General features: G+C 41.5%; 1 protein-coding gene across 1 annotated transcript in view; it reads left to right on the forward strand.

The window, feature by feature from the left end:
* The window catches only part of sema3aa (sema domain, immunoglobulin domain (Ig), short basic domain, secreted, (semaphorin) 3Aa), a 34,613-nt gene that overhangs the window by 6,377 nt on the left and 4,633 nt on the right, over positions 1 to 23,603 (forward strand). Inside the window, exons 3-15 of the mRNA XM_046071804.1 lie at positions 9,518 to 9,678; positions 11,114 to 11,176; positions 14,506 to 14,625; positions 15,432 to 15,522; positions 15,616 to 15,735; positions 17,743 to 17,885; positions 18,048 to 18,162; positions 18,252 to 18,321; positions 20,604 to 20,748; positions 20,935 to 21,154; positions 21,837 to 21,928; positions 22,045 to 22,086; positions 22,303 to 22,460. Of these exons, the coding sequence (XP_045927760.1) occupies positions 9,518 to 9,678; positions 11,114 to 11,176; positions 14,506 to 14,625; positions 15,432 to 15,522; positions 15,616 to 15,735; positions 17,743 to 17,885; positions 18,048 to 18,162; positions 18,252 to 18,321; positions 20,604 to 20,748; positions 20,935 to 21,154; positions 21,837 to 21,928; positions 22,045 to 22,086; positions 22,303 to 22,460 (1,540 nt within the window). The remainder of the gene's footprint in view (positions 1 to 9,517; positions 9,679 to 11,113; positions 11,177 to 14,505; positions 14,626 to 15,431; positions 15,523 to 15,615; positions 15,736 to 17,742; positions 17,886 to 18,047; positions 18,163 to 18,251; positions 18,322 to 20,603; positions 20,749 to 20,934; positions 21,155 to 21,836; positions 21,929 to 22,044; positions 22,087 to 22,302; positions 22,461 to 23,603) is intronic.

Genomic DNA, 23,603 nt, shown 5'->3' on the forward strand with positions numbered 1-23,603 from the left:
TTGTGCTGTAATATTTAAAGGAAATAAATGGCAACCTGGTATCCTAAAAGTGAGTCATCATTACTTAAAATTGCCTAGCAAACTGTGAACATATTAAAATCATCATCTTAGATCATAGTGCTTCGGTATCTATTCGACGCTGCTGCTGCAGTCCTGCAATACAGCAACCCTGTGAATTGCAAGAATAAAAGCAATGATCCACACCCATGGATCAATGCATATCTGCACACAATCACATTCCTGAACATAATCCATATTTTAAGTAGCCATCAGGAGGAACAATGACCCCTAAAGGTCAATCGATGCACATACAGCACACAGTGACTCTAAATGCAGTGTGGGGGCGGGGGGAGATCAATGAAACTGCAAACTTGACCCCATTGTGATCCCTAAAAGGAGCCAGCGGGCAGAACTTTAAAACTTAAAAGGTCTCGTTAAACAACCTGATAATTACCTTCGGCATGGGTAATTATGGAGGCTACTGTATGACCTCTTAATGCCATCGCAGTCGTTCCCTACGTTGGCTGGATGGGTGGAGGAGAGACAGAGCGAGACTGAGAAAGAGACAGGGAATCTGGAATTGGCTCACAAGCCTTCAAAATAGACACTTGGTGTGGAACCGCACTCATAGCAGTCTGGACTCAGCCCCATAATAAGGCCCGTCTGTGTGAGTGTGTCCATGTGTGTTTGTGCCTGCCTATAAAAATATGTACTGTTTGTATATTTGTGGGTGTTTGCATGTGTGTTGGTTTATCAGTGTATCCTATTCATTCTTTTATATGTGAATGAGTCTCTCTCTCTCTCTCTCTCTCTCTCTCCCTCTCTCTCTCTTGCTCTCTGTTGTATCCGTTTATTCTGCGGGCTGGGGCTGACAGAGCGGATGTAGATAATTATAAGGTGTTCTCCCAACGCGCCAACTTTGGAGATGTCTGCCTCCATCTCTCTGTCTCTCTCTTTCTCATGGTTCTTTTCTTCCTACCCCCTCCTCCCTCTCCTGCGGCTGAGTCGCATCTCAAGGAACCACAACACCGCAGACCCTAAGTACAATCTTCAATCTTCATGTAGGCTGTGTGTATGTGTAATTTTTTTTTTTACTGGTCTCTTTGATTGCAGCTCAGTTGATACATATCTTTTGGGTATCCTTCTTTTCAACTCTGTTTGGACACACACACACACTTGAAACAGCCCTCATCTTTTCTCCCACACACAGCCATACATTCCAATAGTATAAGCCAATGTTTTGCATTGGTTTTCTTTTCAATCTATGTTACATCCGAATATACTACATTTCCTTACACTGACTCACATACCTGTCCGCAGTGTTTGGTAAGCTCCCGTCATCCCAAGTCCAATAGGTGAAAGATAGTATAATGAAGTTTGTGCGAGTGTGTATTTATGCTGACACTCAATTGCTCCAGAGATAATTGTGCAATGACTCAAACGCACTTGCTAAACAAAAAGCCATTCATCAAGTCAGAGAAAAATCTGTCACTTCTTCGCAGCATGCTAACAGGGAGAAGGCAATTTTGTTCATTATCATAGATTATTTCATACTGTGTCTAACTTATTTTATTGCATGTAATTTAAGCTAATACAAGAATGCACAAGTAATGATTTAGATGTTTTTATGTTGTCATTAGCTCATGTGGCAAAATAGGCGGGTATAATTTGTGAGTTTTACAGCCTTTCAATTGCATGTGTCTGTAGTTTGCTTTCCAAGTCGGTGTGTGCTTTGGAATACCACGTATTTCCCCACTGATCATAAATTTTAAATATTTGCTTGGAAAATTGTATTTAAAGCTAAAGGATTATCAAAAACAAACTGGATGTGTGCTCATAGGCCACAATAGGAGGTAGTGTCAGCACAGTGGGGTGTTTGCTCAAGATTAATGTGTGTGCACACACAGCAATTGCGTATGTTCAGTGTACATTTTTGTCTGTGTATACATAAGCACTGTACGAACATGCCTTTGCATCTGTGTTTGGGATGTAGGTTTGGGTTACAGCGCGGTGCAGATTGCTGAACCGCGGGTATGAATGGGTCCTCCGCCACCTGCTAAGTCTCGTCAGTCAGATGGAGAAAGGGTGCACCGTTCAATCTGAACAGAGTCGAGTTACAAATGAGGGGGACATCTCTGCAGACAGACAGGCTGAGGCTGAAGGACTAACAGACAACAGACGCACACACAGACAAAGAAAGGGGAGTGGCAGACCAACATAAATGTTAAATACATACAGAAAGGCGATTTTATAGCACAGGATTGATGTTTGTAAGGATGTGCAGTGATTTATAGTAATTATAGAGACTGCTACCACTCTAATGGTTTTTAATGTCAAAATTGAAGGTCAACTTGAAATACCAGTCCTTTAAAATCTCTGTAATTTAAGACTAAATTTGCTGTGGAGTCATTTTTTTTCTTTCCTTCACTTAGACTTGTTATTTCTCTCTTGCTGTCATAATAACAGAAGCACCATCAAATATATTGAGGAAGGTATCGAAACACTTTTGCTCAAATGTCGTACTTTACATTGCCACACTGGAAAATTGGCAAACATAAATCTTGACATTATATAATTTAAGTGCTTTGGATTTTGTTGATTAGCATTTTCCAGTGCAAATGCATTTCATGAAATGCAGACACAGTTTTGTTACACGATACCCTTAAATAATGGTGCGCAGAGCTGAAATGTGCATCTGTGCCTGTGGATTTGTGTTGGAGTGTCTCCGTCGCATCAGCGTGTTTGCTGTCACCGCTTGCCTGGGACACATTTCATGATCTGTAGCCTTGCCTCATTAATTTCTAATAAAATGGCAGAGCTGACATTCAGCTACACGGTACAGCTGACAGGCTGCACTAACAGGCAGTGGCTCCAGACATGACCACGCTAACCACAGCCTGGTTCCTCTCAAAGTCCATCCATCAAAATGCCTCGTGATAGCACTGTCTCCCTCTCTCTACACAGCTTTGCAAAGGAGTGATCTGTGTGTGTGTGTGTGTGTGTGTGTGTGTGTGTGTGTGTGTGGATACACATGCCACATTTTGCCTGTTTGTACATATTCAAACAACTTTGTGTCTGTGACTGTATTTGCATACAAAAGCAAATGTTTTGCAAGCGTGTCCATGTCTGTGTGTTTTCCTTGAAAGTAATAAGAACCAGAGAGGCTGAGCAGCCTGGTTATACCGTGAGCATTTAGTGGTGTGTGAGTGGGCTTTCTGCGGTAGGCATGGCCAGGCCTCTAGCCGTCTGTGGTCGCAGCGCTGGTGGAAAAAACACTCTCTGTGGTCCAGCCGTCCAATGACAGGAGGAGACGGACACTAATGAAATGGTTCCATATTCAACCGCTTTTGCTACATGTTTGCATTTCCTTTCTGCTGCGCTCATGTTTCTTAGTTTGCTGTCATTATCCTTGATTTGTTTTTTGTTTTTTTGTCTCTTCCAATATGTTGATTTTCTGCTTTTGTCTATTATATCAACCCTTCTAGTATACTGTGCTCTTGTTTATTATCCCTCCTCGCTCTCTGTCTCTCTCTCTCTCGGGAGAACGGGAATGTCGTGCGGTAAAGAGGAAGTCCAGCTTTTGGGTTGAGAGAGATGAATGGTGCTGCATGCTGAAATTCAGCACATACTTAGACTACTCATATAGATTCTGTGTGGTTTGGAATGTGGTCAGGTTTTCCTTGTTAGTCCCTCTGATACATATCCTGTGGTTGAACATATTCATATTCATGGGACAGAATATGGTATTAAAATGCCCCATAAGATGCAGTTCTTGACTGTGAATTAGGGCTATGAGTCACTTTGGTAGAAAAATTAATTTCTATTCCAACTGAAACAGTGTTTTTCAGAACTGGAATCAAAGAAAACAAAGTAATATCACTGTGCCTTCAACATCACATATTTAGTGTGATTGTAATGACTAATCAATCACACACACGCACTTTGCTTATGCACACATTCTCTGATCTTTTCCATCAAATAACACATGGGAGCTCTTAATCGTAAAGTTCCCCGCACTGTGTGTAAGGTAGCACATTTCCTGTCAGAGCTGTCACTCATCTGCACCTGAATGAGGAATCCAACGGCCCAGGTTGTGTTATACAGACGGTCACCATGGAAACCAACCCACACCTGCTACTGTGCTTAGAAAGAGAGAGAAAGGGAGGGAGCGAGAAAGAGCGGGGAGGTGAACTTTTGAGGCATGTGTGGATATCCTTGAGCTTAGGATAATATTTGAACACTTTGTTAAGCAAAGCGCTCAGCAAATTTCCACGGGGCGGCTGTCTCATCTTTTTTTGTCTGACACCTGTGTTTTGTGGCGGAGGCCATCAGGAGAGCAGCAAAACGTACACCGCACCACACACAGAGAGAAAAAAAGAAAGCATTCGGAGGCAGGGATAGGAAAGACGGAGAGAATGACATGCCAAACCAAACCACTGGAGATATTACAGTACTGCGTGTCTTTGGTTTTCTGAAGCTAGCCTTGTATTTAAAAGATAAACATGTGTAATTCTCTGTGCCAGTTCCTTTTGAGCTGCCGTTTTCTTTTCAGACTGTCTTTTTTTCCCCCCTTGCCTGTCAATCGAGTAACTCTTCAGTAATCCACAGACACAGACTTACACACTTTGACGAAACACAGAAACACACCTATTGAGTCTAAGTCACATACCTCCTGCCAGCAGCAGAGGAAAAAGAAAGCTGTGTCAACAACAGGAAATTAACAAGTAAAATGTGTCATTTTAGCACTTTTTTTATATATTGAAAACCCCCTCTCTTCTCGTTGAGCCTTCACTGTATATATGAACAAGGAAAGCACTTGAAAAGTGTTGCATTAGTTTAATGAAATATTACCCATCTGTTGAATCTCAGTCAAGTGTTTTCCTCTGTCAGGTTTTTATGTTTCATGTCACTCAAACACACACTCACACAGCGGTGCGTACACACATTCAGATAAACATAATTTAATGCCCTGTCGCCTTTCTTTCATGTGGTTTCATTATTCCGCAATTGCGTGGCATGTAGTAGGCGTCTAAAAATGCCTGCATGTTTGCAGAATGGGGGAGTGAAGAGTACTCCACAGACAATTGCACTTGAATTTTGAATGTAGCTCTTTTCTTTCCCCAGGGCTTTTTGAGACAAAAGCCAGGTTATTTTCCATAATGGTGTATGGCAGAGAGACAAATGATAATTTATTTGAATGAATTGCTTATGTTTTTCTGTTTCAAGGGGTGTCCTTGAATATACAGTCTGTGTGTGTGTGTGTGTGTGTGTGTGTGTGTGTGTTTGTGTGTGTTTGGGCATGGAGTGAATATGATAATGAAGTAATATAACCACAGTGTAGTTAAAAATAAATAAATATATATATAATATAATATATATAATATAATATAAAACAGCTGATATTTTGAGAGAAGGGCAGTCGATATAATGCATAAAAAAATCATATAGAATTACATTATTCGATGCACAGTAAAAAAGTCTAAAATACATGGTTATCTTAGCTACTAACATGTTGTTTTAGATGGAATTGTTAATTAATAAAATAGAAAAATACATGGGTTTATGCTGTAGATTGGGACTGGGAGAGCAGGGTTCAGCATGTCAGAAGGGATGTCATTCAACTGCATTATTCTATACATTATAACATAATGTCTATTTAACACTAGCAAGTAATGGTGTTAGATTACTTTTGCTGTAATTTGTGATGGGAGAATTGTGTTAACATTTAGAAACTGAGGAAATGTAGGCCAGGGCTTGAAACTAACTTTTTCACCACTTTTCCAAAACTCACATGGGGGAGCATTAACATCATTCTACAGCAGCCACACTGACGAGCCTGCCGGGAGATGTGTCTGCAGACAGTTTTTGTTTATCGGCCCCCTGAGTGCAAGCATCAGCCGATGGCGATTATCTCAATATCTGTACAATTAATCGGTCCATCACTAGTTAACACTAAACATATATACACATATATATATATCTTAAGATGCACACATGGTTGTCCACATATTTGCATCTCTGTGTGTGCATTCATGTGTTTGCATGTATGTCTGTGGCTGTTTGCATAGACCACTGCGCCTGGATGTGTAATGTGTAAAAGACAGAATGTGTGATTGAAAAAGAGCAGACAGAGGATGTATGTAACGAGAGAAAGTGGGATGGAAGCGGGGAGACTGTGTGAGTGTGTGTAGCCTTGTGTATATATGTGTGTGTATCCAATGGCTAGTGTAAGCAGACTGTGTGTGGTGAGGGGGAGCGTGGCATGTGGATGCACACATACATGAGAGGAGGTATGTTTTAATGTGTCTATGTGTGCATCCAGGCTGTGTGTGTGTTGGGGTGTCCGGGGCCAGGGAGTGTGTTAGAGGTGGAAGTTGCTGAGTGCGCTCACTGTTCCACTAGTTCATGCTGCATAAGCAGAAATACTGATTGGATTACAACTTAGTCTGGGAAGAAGTGTGTGTGTGTGTGTGTGTGTGTGTGTGTGTGCGCGCTCAGGGAGAATTGATGCGTTGTAAACATTTAGGTCAATATGAATATAATATGCTTGTCAGTTTAAGGGTGTGTACTTGTTTGCATGTTAAAAGCAGAGCGCAGTGAATTCATGTTGAACTTGCTTTGCCTCTGTGTGTGTTATTCTGTGTATATGTTACCTGAGTGCGCTTGTCTTTTGCTTGGCTACTATATTTTGTATGAGCTGTGCTGTATCTGCCCATGCTCTCATTTCCAAACGAGCGTGTCAGCGTTTAGGTTGGTTCGCCAAACCACAGTAAATCCCAGCTCAGATAAAGCCTGTCTGTGTGTATTTGTGTGCGCAGGCCACCATGTCTTTGTCAGAGGTTCGCCACGTGTTGAAGTATGCGCACATGTTTTTCTTCTCTGGTCCATCTGGGGGAAACCTTTCGTGACGAACTTTCAGAGACTGCCATTTTGGTCCACATTCCCGGCTCTTGGGTGTTCAGCTCCAGGTTTTCACTTGTAGATGATAGAGGTTAATAAAGAGGAGTTGAGAAAAATTTCTCCTAAGTACAAACATCAAAAAGACAGAAGATGTTGTTGTTTGATTTGTTCATTTGCTATTGACTGTTTGTCCTTGTGTCCCAATATCTGCCATTCTTTTCTTCCCTTTTTATTTCATTCCCATTTTTTGCCTTCCTTGGCTTTCTACCACGTCCATTTTTTTTCCGTTTCTTCATAGTTGAAACGTAAGAGGACCTCCTTCGGCTTTCTGTTGACTGGAAATCGCATTTACTAACTTCCCTCCTCTAACTCATTTCCTGACCGTGCAATGTCATGTCTGATTGGTAAACTGAGAACAAGGGGCTATCTGATTGGCTCCCACATGATAATGAAATGGCTCTGATGACACTTCTTAACTTCCAATATTTAATTTCTTGTCATCATAATTGCAGAGTTCTGTAGCATGCTAGAAGACTTATGAGTGTGTATAAATGTGAATGTCAAAAGTTATCTACACACACACTGAAACCCACACACATACGCTCAACCCATCTGTGGCACACTACAAATTCTCACACAAACACACATCCACAGACCTCCATTCATGCCCACACCCACCCACTCCATTTCCTTAGCCCCAAACTTAGCCTCAAACCGAAATCCGACTGACGCAGATGAGCTGCAATCGTCTTTATTAGGTGACGACCGCTCCCTCTCACAGTCCTCATCCACCCCACTGGTACTCGATACATAGACGTGGCTGACACACCACTTCCTCCCTCTCCCCTTCCATTAATCCCCTCTTTTATGTAGACACAGATGTCCAAGATCTTACACACTGTGAGTGGGCGCAGATGGCTCCTATAGCAGCCCGTCAATCAGAGCTTTGTGGGGAGAGCAGAGAGATCGCAATCCACCGGACTGTGTGCGTGCGTGTGTGTGTGTGTGTGTGTGTGTGTGTGTGTGTATATATATATATATATACATACATATACAGTATATGTATGTTTGTGTGCACATGCATATGTGTGCTGGTTTCTATATTGTGTGTCAGCGTGTTTCCTTGCTATATGGTGACACTGATGATGATGGATGATGTAGTGTGATTGTGAGCTGATGTATAAGAATGTACCTGTGGTACATATATAGAGAGCACATGTTATGTGCTCAACAGAGGCAGATGGTTAAGGGGTTAATTCAACTTCTGTTCATTTAATTGTAAACTAAATGTTACCATTTATTATCACTGTATTTTAGAGAAACCTGAATTGATAGATATTTTTATAGGAATTTGGTCAGCTTAGGCTCATCATGATAGAAATATGTAGTAACAAGATGATGAGAGGAGAAAGAAAAGTAACTAAAAGTGTCTTTATATACAGTAGTATTAATGGTGGTTATTTTAATACTGTTTTAATTAGGGCTGCAACTAACGATCATTTTGATTATTGTTTAATCTATGGCTTATTTTTTTCAGTGTCTTGATTATTTGCTTAGTCTACAAAATATTGGAAAATAGTGAAACGGGCCTTTTACAATTTCCCAGGCCCCAAGGTAGCTGAATATAAATATGTTAAATAAATATATTAAATTTACAATGATATAAAACCAACAAACACAGCAAGTCCTCAGATTTTAAAAGCAGGAACTAGAGAATGTTTTACTTAACTGACTAAAGCAATAATCAATCATGGAAATGATTGCCCATTAATTTTCTTTTTATCAACTAATCAAATAATCTAATATAGTATACTGGATCTTTTTATAGATTCCCATGATCATTGAAGCTTTACTGGTGGTTACACTGTAACCAATATAAATTAACTGTTGGCATATGAGGTTGACTCACACAAAATTCAATCAGGGGGTTAACTTGATCTGAGAGTGTGGTTCTTTGTTAATATAATACTATTATTGTGACAGCTGATGTCAGAGTTAATGAAACTCATCTTTGTTGGTTAAACATTAACTGTCTGTCAGAGGTCTGGCTAGATTTCTGCCCATATGTAAAGTCTTGTGCTGGTTTTCGTTGAGCTTGGCTGCATATTAGTTAGTATATACTTAAGGACTTTGTTCACCTTAATGCAATACTGTGCAGAAATCCATGTGCAGTCACACACTCTTCAATGCTGATTTACATAATAACTCATTTACAGCTACATGCCACAGACACCAACACGTACTTACTTACACACAGTGTCTCCCCTGGCCCTGACTCCATATGAATTATTCAACCAATCACACGGCTGAACAGTTTGAACTGTGTCCCTGATTGGGACATGCTGTGTTCACTTTAAATGTCTCACGCTATACCTGACTGAAGTGTGTCTGTATGTAAGTGTGTGCAAATGTATGTGTGGAAAAGCAATTAAGGAAACATGAAAAAGTAATTTTTCATACTACAGGGCATCTTGATCTTGATCTTGACTTACATTGTCCAAAATGGATAATTTTTTAATACATTACATTTAATACATTTAAAGCTGTTATCACGTGCCATTTGTCAGCCACTCCCATATGTGATCAACACCGTCTCTTTCTTCTCCTTCTCTTGCAGAGATGTTAGAGTCCAGTAACCTCATCACCTTCAACGGCCTGGCCAACAGCTCGAGCTACGACACTTTCCTTCTGGATGAGGAACGAGGGAGACTGCTGGTCGGAGCAGAGGACCACATCTTCTCATTTGACCTCGTCAACATCAACAGAGACAACAAGCAGGTAAAATTCACATATATATTCACGTTATAGCCTGTGTGAGCGTTGCAGTTATGGTCTTTTGGTCGAGGTTGCAAGGTGTTATTTGAGCTCTTTACTCCCTGCTACTCCCTCTGGGGTCCATTACAGTCCATCTCTTTCTCCCCTCCCTTCATCCCTCCCACTGTCTGTCTTGCACCAGACAGGGCTGTCCATAATTCCATTACTTCACCTGGACTAGGTTAACAGACTTTTTATCTGATTCAGGCTGCTGTCATAGACTCACAAGACTGACAGAGATTTGCCTGCAGGCTACAGAGAGCTGAGCAGGGAAATGAAAGTGCTGAAAAATACAAAGTCAATGCAGAGAGAGAGAGAGCGTGTCTACGAATTATTTTTGCCCTTGGCTCAGATGTGAACCCCCCCCCCGCACTTTTTCACTCTTTTGTTCTGATCTTTGCATCATTATGAGATAAAGGCCAAAAAGCAGTGATTAAGCGAATCTAATGTAATTACTCTCAAATGTGCAACGTAGATTCCCAAGAGAGGAAACTCAGCTGATCTAGAGAGAAGATAAAGTCTAGGAATATAATGAGGAATGTGTGTGTATTGTATGGACATAATAATACATGTACACGCGTGTGCATACATTTCCTCTGTCCATCCACATCTGTGTGGTCCCCAGCAAAGTGAGCAAAGTCGCACCCAGTGTTTGAGTGTATAATCGTTCCCTTACTCATTACAGCTCACACATGCACACTTGTACACAGAATATGTGTTTGAAATTCATGTGACACCAGGGGCCACAGATGGATTTGCCTTAAAGACAGTACAAAGCCAAAAATTTTTTTCACAATGAATCATATCTCTTCCAAAACAAAGTAGCAAAAGCCTACTTTCTCTTCTCATATTTGAAGTGAAAAGCATAACCATATGCTCGGGATTTGAACTGCAGAAAGGAGTTAAACTTTTTAAATACCATAATTCGAACCAGAACCCATAGTTGGACTATATAAAATATATACATTGACGCAGCAGGTGCAACATAGAGTTCAATATTCCTATGTATTCCTAGATACTGAATCTTCAATTTCATATAAAGAGTAAATTTTTAACTGTGCTTATTTCTCCTCATTTTCATTTACCTTTCACCTAAACCCTGTTCTTCTCTACTTTTATGCAGTCTGTCATAATACTGTTTAAAATGCCACCTCTTATTTATCATATGTACACCTAAAATTGATGATATGGCCAGAGGGAAATAAGGAAGTTAGTAAACTAGGAATTGTAAATATAAAACATGACAAATTCAAAGTCATTCTCCTGGAATTACACAAATCTTGATTTCCTCTGATTCACTGCACTGAATCACTGCCTTTCCTGTTACATAAAACAACATGTAAATCTCTGATGTCCACCTCGAGCATGGTATGACTTTGTCCTCCTCTCTTTTGCACAGATTGCGTGGCCTGCTACCCCCTCTAAAAGGGATGAATGCAAGTGGGCAGGGAAAGACTTTGGGGTAAGTCTACAGTCATGATGGCATCATCGTTTGTGAACTTCCCTACAATGTTTGCTTCTATTGTTACACAAATTATATGGTTGTCCTGCATAGTTCCATGTAATGCTACATATTTCTCTGGGATGCTAGTTTTTGGTCATTGCCTGGATCGAGTACTAGTACAAGTGCAAGAGCATTGTAGAGGAAGTATATTAGCTAACTAGATGAAAAATATAGTACAGCTACATCTGTGCGCACTGTACACTGACACCCACAACTAAACACACTGTACAACAGATGTTCAGTGACAGACAAGTGTACATAGGGTCACTAGGACAATGACGCATTACCTTAGAGGTTATTTGCTGCTGTTGGGAGGATGTTTATGAATGTGCCTCAGAGTGTGCGCATTTGTGCATACTTATGTGGGAGCGTATTGTTTGACTTGTCGTTATCTGTCTCAGTGTATTGGCTCACATGTGCTATTCTGCACAGGTTTGCTGAACACATACTACATGCCACCAGCTTTGTTTGTGAGCACAACGGTGGAAGTGTGTGTTATCTTTGTGTTGTGCTGTTTGGAGAGGCCCTCTCTGTGTTGTATCTGATCTCAATTTCACGGCTGAATGAGTCTGGAGTGCGGCGGCTGCAGGGTTTTAGGATTATCCAGAATTACGTTGTCCTTTAAATCACAGAGGTTTTACTGGGGTCTACCTCAACGCCAGCCTTTCTGGGCTTCTCGCGCATACACAAAGTTGCAGCCACACAGGCAACACTACACTTTCACTCCGTCACACAGTGGAAAGAGAATGTGTTCTGCCAGCACAAAATCACACACAACACAATGATGAGGTATTTGCGTGCTGTGAAAATGTTTACCTTTGAAAATGAGGCGGCGAGAGCAGAAATGGAGTGCAGCATGGAGGGGCCTTGATTAGGACATTACAAAAGCATTTGGAGCTCCCAAAGTGAATGCGTTTCTCCAAACCACAATTTACAACCGCCGAACAAATGTAACAGCTGCCCCCCTCCAAAATGCCTGATGGCTGTATCATTCTCTTTGGCAGAATAAGTGTGTAACATTGCCCAGGTTGCTGCATTTGATTCAGTGAACAAAGGGTTCAGATACTGGAGTGTGGATTCACAATTTCCAGAACTGCATGACGTCACCGATTAGTTCCAGCCATTACAGATATTGAAGTAAAAATAATTGTCCAAAGTTATCCTACATTTCCAATGCATTTTCCATATTCAATTAGAGACCTCAGCATAATCTCAAAATTCACTCGTCTCGTCCAAATATATACAAATCACATACAAACGTGTCCACCCATTTCTCCCATGGAAAGTCATCATCAATACCCAGTCCAAAGAGAGTCATTAATTTTCATCCCATAATGACTCATTTATCCTCTGTGGGTGTTGTGGTTTCCACATAATGATATGGTTTGCGATCAGGGAAACTATTTTTCACCTGAGGGGCAAGACAGAGCCGCATTTGAGTGACTTGTATAACTAAGGTCTGTCAGTGTTTAGGTACAACCTACCTACCACATGGCTAATGAGTCTAACTTGAAGACAGCCATGTAAAATCCTAAACAGAGCTGACACTAAGGGGGGGGGGGGATTATAGGAGTTGGTGAAATACACATAATAAGGGCGTGAGAATGATTTGAGGGACATGTGCTCCCGCTGTTCGACAGTAGGAAACACAGAGGGTAAAGTCATTAAGGTACGCGGTCACATAGACACAGAGATGTGTAGGGTTGAGGTCAGCCACAAGACATCGTGCAAGTTTAGTTTCCTCTGTGAACTGGAAGCATGACTGAAATGTGCGAATGCAGTTGCGATAGTGGGTTAATGATAACATTTGAAACAGTTGAAATGTGTTGAGTGCTTGAATCAGTTAGAAACTACTAGCACACTATAGTATAACATGATGTGGATTACAACAAAAGTAAGTCAAGATTTTAACCTAAAGATAGAGTCAGATTCCATATTGAAGAAGTTCTTCTCTGGACATTTAGAGAAATATGATTATTTGCTTTCTTGCCAGTTAGACGAAAATATCGATACCACTCCCATGTCTGTACGTTCAATTTGAAGCTGGAGTTAGCAGCCGGTTAGCATAGTCCGGCCAAGAAATTTTCATTCTTTATGCTAAGGTGTGTCAATGGTCTGCTAGCTCCAGCTTTATATTGAACTTACACAAATATTTTCATATTGGCATCAGAAAGAAAGTGACTAAGCATATTTTTAAAATGTCAAGCTATTCCTTTAAGCAAATTACTAAGGATGTCAGATCTTAAACATGTATATCTGTCTTTTCAAATAATAGCAAGGAATTCAGGTTTTTGGGAAAAGGTTTGCAGTGTGTGATCCCAGAGTTAATTTAGTGTTGCACTGGAAAATGTCATCCCTCCAGTCAAACCTGATCTCATTGAAACCTTGTATCATTTTATGTCCCATATGAGGGGCTTCATCAAGTCATCAAACTGAAATGTCAGTGAGATTTAGTAGCCTGAAGAGATACATGTGTTCAAGGGAGAAAGAAAGAAGGATAATTTGGTTGTCCACATGTAATGTGATGTGATGTGTATGCTGCTTTTCCAAATCCCCAAGCATATGTGTACTTATTTGCTAGGTGGATATTCAGCATGTATTAATAATAAGGCAAACCACAGTCTAATTTCTTAAACACATGTGCCCAAATCAACTCCTCAAGGCTGCTAATAACCCTCCTACATTAACCAATCCTGTTGATTAGCACTCTAATAAACAGTCTCACACCAGTGGGACTATCAACATGTGCTGGAAGAGCCAACCAAAATACTCTCAGTAAATTCAAACATATGGATTAAAGATCTGAGGTAGATATTCCTGATTTAGCTTACAGGTTTCCTTGAAGGAGACCATGTTTCATACATTAAATCTTTTCCAAACCAACTGGAAAGTCCCTACTTTAAAGGGAATTCCAGCAGCGCTTATCTCTATTTCCCTTTTCCTTTATTATCTGCTTTGTATTAGTCTCTATTTTCAATTGAATCACGTCAGGGCTTTTCTCTATTAGAAGGGTCACCATTATTTTCATAAAGGATACAACTTAATTCAAACTTTATGATATGGGGGAGGGAATAGGAGATTAATGCTAACATATGCAATCTTGTTTATAAATATCCCCAAATGTTTCAAATGCTTTACAACGCTATATAATATACTATGTTGGTAGGATTACTACATAAACAGAGAATGATATACACAGAATGTATTTAAATCTCTTTGCTAGCTGGATGTCTCACTCTATACAATTAGTTATGATTTTGATGTTCTTTGTCTCATTCCTTTTCCAGAAAGAGTGTAATAACTTCATCCGGGTCCTCCAACCCTACAACCAGACCCACTTGTACATCTGTGGCACAGGAGCCTTCCACCCCATCTGCGCCTTTCTGGAAATGGGCAAGAAGGCAGAGGTGATTAATGTTGATTCAGCAAATGTTGTCAGGGTTTTTCTACATGCTTAATCAGTTATATATGTATATATTTGAAAGGTAATTTAGATCGCAGTTGAGCATTTGTTAATGAGTTGTGAAATGTGACACCAGTGCAAAAGTAAACTAATGAGAGAGAAAGTCTTTACTGTTTCGCCCTTAAAAGAATTTGAGCACAGCAACTGCACTGAGAGCACAGAGTTTATGCTCTCACACGCATACACACACACACACACACTTTCTCTCCCAGCTCTTCATATATGGACGCTTGGTCAAGACCCCTTGGTGTTTCTTATTCTGCCCAGCACAGCAGTAATCATTTCCTTCATTGATTATCTTCTCATCAATGTTTTCTTTAGTGTAGAGAAGTGGAAGAAAAGTGGTCACTACATGGTTCGACTTCAGTCGTCGGAAATTAAACGCCCTCTCCCCTACATAAAAGTTTAATCAGTCATCTTGATAAAGGTCTACAGGTTAATCAATGTACCAGCATGGGCTCTGCAGTCTGACAATGGGGAGGGGAATGACTGTTTGCACCATGCAGGCTTTGAGTATAGCAGACCCTGCATGTGTTCACTTGAGTTTAAAGTAGTGTTGTCAGTAATTGATTTAAAGAAACTGAGTATGTTTCTTTTAACATATTCAAATAATCTGAGGGTCAGCAGTATAGCTGTATGCTATAATGAGAATTTGGTGTAATTTGAAACACAGGCTATAAATGTACATTTAGCCAGGCTTAATGTGGCTTTCACAGGCCTCATCTTGAACTCTGACCCTTTACACCACAGGAGAACATCTTTCGTCTGGCCTCACATTTCGAGAACGGCCGCGGGAAAAGCCCCTACGACCCCAAAATGCTCTCAGCCTCACTTCTGATCGGTCAGTTTGATCTCTGCCTTGATTAGTTCCAAGAAGTGCACATTCACTTCAGAACTGCTCATTTGTTCCTAACTATACTTTTCTCACTGGCAGATGGAGAGCTGTACTCCGGCACATCTGCTGATTTCATGGGAAGGGACTTCGCTATTTTCCGTACCCTGGGAGACCATCATCCAATCAGAACAGAGCAGCATGATTCAAGATGGCTGAATGGTAAAAAAAAAAAAAAAGGGGGGGGGGGGGGGGGGGGGGAAGTATGAGAAGAAAGTATTACAGGATGATAAAAACTGAATTTTACTCCCGAAGGACTGCATTTTCCATTTTGTACAATCTTCTTTTTATTCATGAATAAAGTAGTTATTTGTGTTCCCCTAGAGAACTAGAAGTGTAATTTAATATCGTACTATATTATGAGGCCATTTGCATCTACAAGCTTACAGTGGAAGCTGCTAGTGTTCAGACTGTAAAGAAAACATACGTTTTCATAACTTCACAAACTCCAACAAACTTTACTATTAAAGCAAAAGTGGACACTTGTGGCCTTCGTAAACATCAACTATTCAGTCAGTTAGAAGAAAGATTACCTTTTAGTCTTACAATGGACTTCGAAGCATTAAATTCTCTCGCAAGTCTCCAATCATTTCCATTCATGTGAAGACATCAGATATCAGAGCCCATTCACAGAGTCACTGGATTTGCCTGTGCAAGTAAGATTAGCACGGCAGTGAGAGGTTATTGACTGTTCAGTCTGTCTGGCTATCTTTCGGCACCGTGGAGGACTTAGGGAGCCACAAAAGGTCAGTTTGAACCTTTCCCTCAAGCTGTGCCATCTCCTTTTTCCTTCTTTCCCACAGAACTAATCCGCTCTCAGCTGTTTTCCTGTAGTGGAGTCAAATTCCTCTCAGTCAAATTCCTCCCATCCCCCCCTCCCCCCAGCACCATCAAAAATCACAAACACTCTTCACTGCAGTACTGATTACTGTGACATATTAATAAAGAGCTATTTAAGGGAGAAGTCTTTGTTACCGCATTAATCCCCATCGATCTTTCACCTTGTTTCAAAATAATACGCCGGAGGGATTGTATCTATTCAGCCCAGCATAATCTAACTTCTTCTCCACAAAGGGGGGATTGTAATTGCGTGGATTACTGGAATGGGGATATTCTATTGAGCGCTTATCAACAAGGTTACATGGCACTCAAATGTAAAATGAGAGAAACTTGGGAAAGAATCCTTAATAGCAATTGATTCTGAAAGGGATTTAGGGTTAAATGGCAACTTTGGCTCTGCTGGTCTTGATTCATGCAATTTATTTACACATCTCTTCACCCTTTAATGCCCTCTCACTCCACATTGAGGTTGGATTAGGCCTCTACTGAATAAAGTAGACTTTTGTTGAGAATTAAATGTAATGAATTGTATGACCTCAGTGGTTGGCGACACCAGCAGAAGCCTGTTTTTGTATGCGAGTGCATGCGACATTAGATTTATGGACTTGTAGATTTAATGGCACATGTTCACAATAGAGGTAAGAAGCGTGTGTGGGGTACACATGATTCATACCAGAGGTCTCGCACCCACACAGCGCTTATAAATCTGCTTCCCACTTTGGCCACACTCGTCTTTTTCACAGCTACTCTATATCCTGAACGGCCACGGAGGCGTAACATGGCACTGCTTGTTTCTCTCCAGCTAACCCTCGAGCTTTTAGACACAGGCTCGTTTTACGCGTGACGACGCCTCAACGACTGCAGCCACTTTTTCTGAGTCCCTCTGCCCCCTTCAAGTCAAGAGATATCCCAGCCCAAAGGCCACGGCTCTCCCCTGTATAGCTTTGATTTCCTCTCGTGCTTAAAGTCGAGATAAATTTATTCAAGTGTTACCCAGGACAATCAGAGCCATGTGTGTTTGTGAGGATGTGGTCTGGAGACGGGGGTTATGTGGGATTTGGACTCGGAGCGCTCACTTGGGGTAAAGTCAGATACTGTAACACCAGGGTGTAAAGTGAATGGCTGTTATTACTGAGCCGTGACTGGAGAAAATCATGGGGGATTGGTTTCAGAGGTGTAAAATAGGGGTGAAATGATTGTCATTGGGGCAGAGGTTGAATCGTAAAAATGACATTTGTGTGATTCAAGCGTGTATGCACAAATGTGTGCATATTTAACTGCATGCAGTGTTGTTTCTCTGCTTTATTCATTTTCTTTTTTTTCCTCTAGACCCCCGGTTTATCGGTGTAAGCTTGATCCCAGAAAGTGACAACCCTGAAGACGACAAGATCTTCCTGTTTTTCAAAGAGAACGCCATGGACGGAGAGCACACTGGCAAGGCTACCATCGCCAGGATAGGACAACTGTGTAAGGTAACAACACACACACACAAACAAAACCCGTATGCCAGTTTACTCCGAAGCAATGGACACACCTTTTCTTACAGATCTGCATGGTCTTACAGAAATGACGACATGTTTATGTCAGTGATTGCAGAAATGTTAGGTTTTTTTTTATGTGTGATGGTAATACAGAACGACATGGGAGGTCACAGGAGTCTGGTGAACAAGTGGACCACTTTCCTCAAGGCCCGGCTAATGTGTTCAGTGCCCGGGGTGAACGGCATTGATACACACTTTGATGAGCTACGTGAGTGTGTATTCTTTATTTCTATATGAAGAAAGCCTTGCAGCCCGCTGAAAAGGTCACCTTCACCCATTCTTGCTTTGTATTTCCAGAGGATGTGTTTCTCATGAGCTCCAAGGACCCAAAGAATCCAGTTATCTACGCTGTATTCACCACGTCCAGGTAGAGACCCGTCCAGATCTTTTCACAATGGCCTCCAAAATGTGCGTGCAAAGTCTCAAATTCTCAAATAGCTTGACAGACGCTGGTAGTATCATATTTGTTTTGTTGAGTTGTTGCTAAGAGATCAGAAGAAGCTGATATATATTCAACGGGCAACCGTCCTGCACAAGTTATTCTCCTTTTATTTGAAAAACACACACGCTTCATATTTCCTTTCAAGAATTCTTCCTTTATTCCATCCCTTTATCTGTAATTTCCTAACCTTTTTAAAGTACACGGCAGGATCGGGCAACTAAGCGTGCCCCCGTCAAATTCCCAGACAGCGCCTCCCGTCCCATAATCCACTTACAGGTGTCTTATGGTTGCTTTCCCCTCGTATGGTTCCCCTCCTCTAGTCTCAGATTGTAGATTGCTTTTAGCCGATTCCCCCGTTCCCCCCTGCTACCTGTCCCCCTTTTCATTGAAACCTTGGCAGAGGCTTGTAGAGAAATCAGATTATGGAGCAGGAGGGAGCTAGAGAAAAACGATATTCACTCAGCAGGAACGCACGTCTCTCCCCCAGCCGCCGCCCCGGCCTTGAATGGGTGATTCAGAGGCCGGGTGTGGCTGTATTGACGCATGTGGAGAGGTGAAGGCATGGGGCAAAGCAGATAAGTTGAGTTGAAATGGCACAGATGGTGGCACTCATCATGATGATGATGAATTTGCATTTTGGAAGGAGGCAGGGGTATTTTGTGTCCAGTAGTGTCTCCTACTCGCTTTGAAAAGAGGACAAACACTTCACCATCAATCAAAGCTAATGATAAGACAGGCTGAATAGAATGGCGGCGCATGCTAACAGGCGCCTTGTATCACTTGGCCTGTATGGCTTTTCTCAGCTTTCTGGAATGTATTCAAAGCAAGAGGTTGCGGTGCGCGGTGGTGGTTGTACACCTACGTACCCACATGTGTGCTGGCACTCACACACATACACATGCACGCTTTAAAATTCAGTTACTGGGCATTGAGGAATTAGAGTGGTTTAATTGGTTTTCTAAGTGGCCGGTTTTCTTAGATGAATAGAGCAGGGATTCAGAGGGACCGGCTTTTAATATCACTGCTTAATGAGGCACAAAGAAGCCGCCACTGACAGATCAGTGTTTGATTGTGCCCCTGTTTGTGCGTAAGTGCATTTTTGTGGGGTTGTCTGAATTTGTGTGCCTCTCTCTCAAACTCTGTGTATCTGCACAAACACATGTTCGCCCTTCTTCTTAAACATAGATACTGGAGTGTCTTTTTTTTTTGCCCCTGGAGTTAATTGAATTTCTCTTTAATTAGCATTTTCAAATCCTAATCCATTCATCTTCTATGCTTTAGTGAGTGCTGTCGGCTGTATGTACGCCAGCCACATCCCTAATTAGTCTGATACAACTTCCCATAGCAGTCAGCGAGACAAAGGACAACCCCCAATCTTATTGAAGCATCTGGTTCCTGCGAAGGCATGCAATCCAAATCTGCCATCTGTAAAACGTGACAAAAAGCTGATGAATGAACTCGAGAAGAACTCACAAGCAAATAATACAAGTCTAGAAAAATGTGAAACAGATCCCCCTTGTATGTGGTCAGAAGCTAATCTACTTGATGGTGCTCAGAGATTTAAACAGCTTACTTTGTCATATTCTCCACATGAATATTTTAAGAACTCTTTTAGAATCATGGAATATTCCTGTGATACTCCCAAATTCTCCACTTTAATGAGTCACTGTTCAAATTGCTGTCTTCTGGATGACCTGGGACAGAGCATGAATTGAAATAAAATCCACATCATTCCCTCCTTACTTTTTTTTTTTTGCATGATTGATTGACCTTGCCTGCTTTGGACATCGTCTCGCTTGTGAAAGCAAAGTCCACCCATCTGGCTCGAGCAAGCGCTCACAAAATATTGAAGGGGATTTCAAATATGTTCTGAACCAGGTCTCCTGTTTTGTTGGTGGTGTGCCCAAATTCCTGTCTGTTCTCAAGAGGCTGGAAGCAATCAGAGTGAAGGTCCAATCTGTCATTCCTATACTTAGGTAATGACAACCTTGCTTCCCTCCGTCTTTGTGCGATGAAGGGTCATTTTGTTGTCTTTCTTCGGTATTTCACAAGCTCCTAATCCCTGTCTTGTGGCCGATCATTTATGAATCCCTTTTGTTTGTCTCTGTAATCTTTATTTCACCGCCCTCTCCCTCCCTCCCTCTCTTCACTCTATTTGTCTTTTTGTCTCTCACCCCTTCTACATTTCTCTCTGTCTTTCTCCACAGTAACATCTTTAAAGGCTCAGCGGTGTGTATGTACAACATGGCAGACATCAGGAGGGTTTTCCTGGGTCCCTACGCCCACAGAGATGGACCCAACTACCAGTGGGTGCCTTTCCAAGGGAGAGTGCCCTATCCCCGCCCTGGCACTGTGAGTCTTCACATAAGCAGCTATCCACAAATGCAATGGATTTGCAAGCAATACTGTAAAGTCAAATTGGCACACAGGAAACACATAACACTGCTTCTCATAATTGAACTTGTGTTTTCTATTAATAGAGAAAAATTAATCAATAATAATGAAATTACTTGCCTGTCATTTTGGTCTGATTCTCAGTGCCCCAGTAAGACATTTGGAGGATTCGACTCTACAAAGGACCTGCCTGACGATGTCATCACATTTGCCAGGGGTCACCCAGCCATGTACAACCCAGTGCACCCGATAGGGGGGCGTCCCATCATGGTGCGGACAGACGTAGACTACCAGTTCTCCCAGCTTGTGGTGGACAGAGTGGAGGCAGAGGATGGACAGTATGATGTCATGTTCATTGGAACAGGTACACAACTTTACATTTACTTTGTGGTCTGGAAGAGGCTGATCCACTGAGATAGTATTTTACCTTTTCTTTTTGGACATACATTTTTTTGACAAATCGTTGAACATTGCATTTAAGGTTGATTAATACCTATTTTCCCTAAAAACATTTTAACTAGGGCTGTATGTCCTTATGCACTCAAAGGTCCCTGCTGCACAATAAGCAAGGTCCTTTTGCTGCAGGATGAACACAGGTCAGAAAGATCTAAAAAGGGGAGAAAATGAGCTCTGATACTCCACCAGAATCCAACTTCAACCTTATTATTATTATTCTGAAAGAAATAGATTTTAGTATTTCCAATCTTTTAAAAATCAAAATTTCACCGTTTTTTTTATTACTCAAAATAAACTGATAGATTCCAATTTTCTCTTAACTAAAACCTGAAAATAATATTTTAAAAAGTATTGCACTATTTTGTAAAATATCTTATACATCTATCTACTGAAAAGCTCAAGCAGTAACATTAAGAGAAAAATCTGCATATATTTACAGTATACATAAAACAAGTGTACATATTTAAACACAGGGTTAGGACTTTAAAAAGTGATTGCATGAGGAATAAACCATATACCAAATAAATCATACATGATCAAAACAGACTTGTATGCACATTTACTGTATCCGAATGTCTATATTCTTTCAGACATGGGCACAGTGCTGAAGGTAGTGACGATCCCCAGAGAGAGCTGGCATGACCTGGAAGAGGTGGTGCTGGAAGAGATGACTGTTTTTAGGGTATGACATAGAAAATTTAGCATTAACAACAATTTGTGAAGCCGATGAGTATAAAAAAGCACAGGATGTCCACAGATATGGTAGTAAAGCATCTGTACTGTATTTCTTTTGTGCAGGAGCCTACTCCCATTACTGCTATGGAGCTGTCCACCAAGCAGGTAAAGACTTGTTCTCACACATAATAATTTATCCAAAAGTTGTTGACAGGGCTACAAGCTCAAGTGAAACAAAAACAATTTTAACTTCTGGGTCTTTAAGTGAACACTGACATATAATGTTCCTACTGAGAACCAAACCCACAAGCACCTTTTCCAACTGAGCCACACAGGAATATTAATCTTTTATGTCCTCGCTCTTTTCTTTTGCTTCCACAGCAACAGCTGTACCTTGGCTCAGCGCTGGGCGTATCGCAGATGTCTTTACATCGCTGTGAGGTGTATGGGAAAGCTTGCGCTGAGTGCTGCCTGGCCAGAGACCCTTACTGCGCCTGGGACGGCACCGAGTGCTCGAGATATTTTCCTACCGCCAAGAGGTAGGAGCGTGCACACCCCAAACAAATCTTTGACCTTTATTTATCCCCAGAGGGTTTGCTGAGCCTGCATGCTTCTTTTCAGCAACATCCTGCCTTTGTTTAAATGTCGTCACACGCAGTCACACCTGGGAGTTATCAGTACACCTGCAGTCTGCTGTAGCAATGGGCTTTGAGTGCTTTGCTTAAGGGCTTCTGAATATACAGTCTTGTTTCACTAACTTCAGACCTCCACTGGCCTATTAGCAAGTGCTGTGAATCCAAAAAAATGTACACGGATATGCGGTACATGCCAAAACATCTAAACATGGAAGTAATCTGGAGTCAGAATATTACACAACCGCAAAATACAGTCATTAGATACATACACACACACACACACACACACACACACACACACACACACACACACACACTCTAAGTATGCATTCCAAAAGATACAATCCAGCAACCTGGGTTATAACTTTTGCCAGTAACAATTGTTCTGAGTTGTGATCCCTTCACCCTACTGCCAAAATGCACACACACACACACAGACATAAAGAGACGCACATGAATATACATCTACACAAGCGCACAGACACACTAAATTATAGCCAACAGGGGCTGTCTGACCGCTTCACCCTGCTGCCAGGAGGTATGAACATACACACCCTCAAATTACCCTCTTCTGCATCCAGTGGGATTAGCCTGACCACTGCAGCCCTCACACACACACACAGACACACACATACCATTACACCCCTGCATCTCATTCATCTACAACTTCTCACACCAGCAGAAGTAGGCCAGTGGGTATTCTCCAGCCTGGCAGCGTTACAGAGGGGGTGGCACACCCCGTAGTTAAAGCCAGGACCGGCTCCTCTCAGCCCTCTTCACTGCAAATATTTTCCCTCTCAGAATGAGAACCAGACTCCCGGGCCCGCACGTGCTCAGACGGCCAAAAAAGACAGGAATGTCAGCCCAGGAAACCTACAGGAGGAGGGACATGTGTGAGAAAGAGACAGAAAGACAGGCGTCCAAATGTGTAATGCAGGAGGGATGTTAGTGGCCATATTTTGCTTACAGAATTCACACACATACTGACCATTTCGCTCCATGTGTTTCTTTTTTTTAACCTCTATTTTTTTCCTCTAACTACTTTAT

The sequence above is a fragment of the Micropterus dolomieu genome, linkage group LG16, assembly GCF_021292245.1.
Source record: "Micropterus dolomieu isolate WLL.071019.BEF.003 ecotype Adirondacks linkage group LG16, ASM2129224v1, whole genome shotgun sequence".
Classification (NCBI taxonomy): domain Eukaryota; kingdom Metazoa; phylum Chordata; class Actinopteri; order Centrarchiformes; family Centrarchidae; genus Micropterus; species Micropterus dolomieu.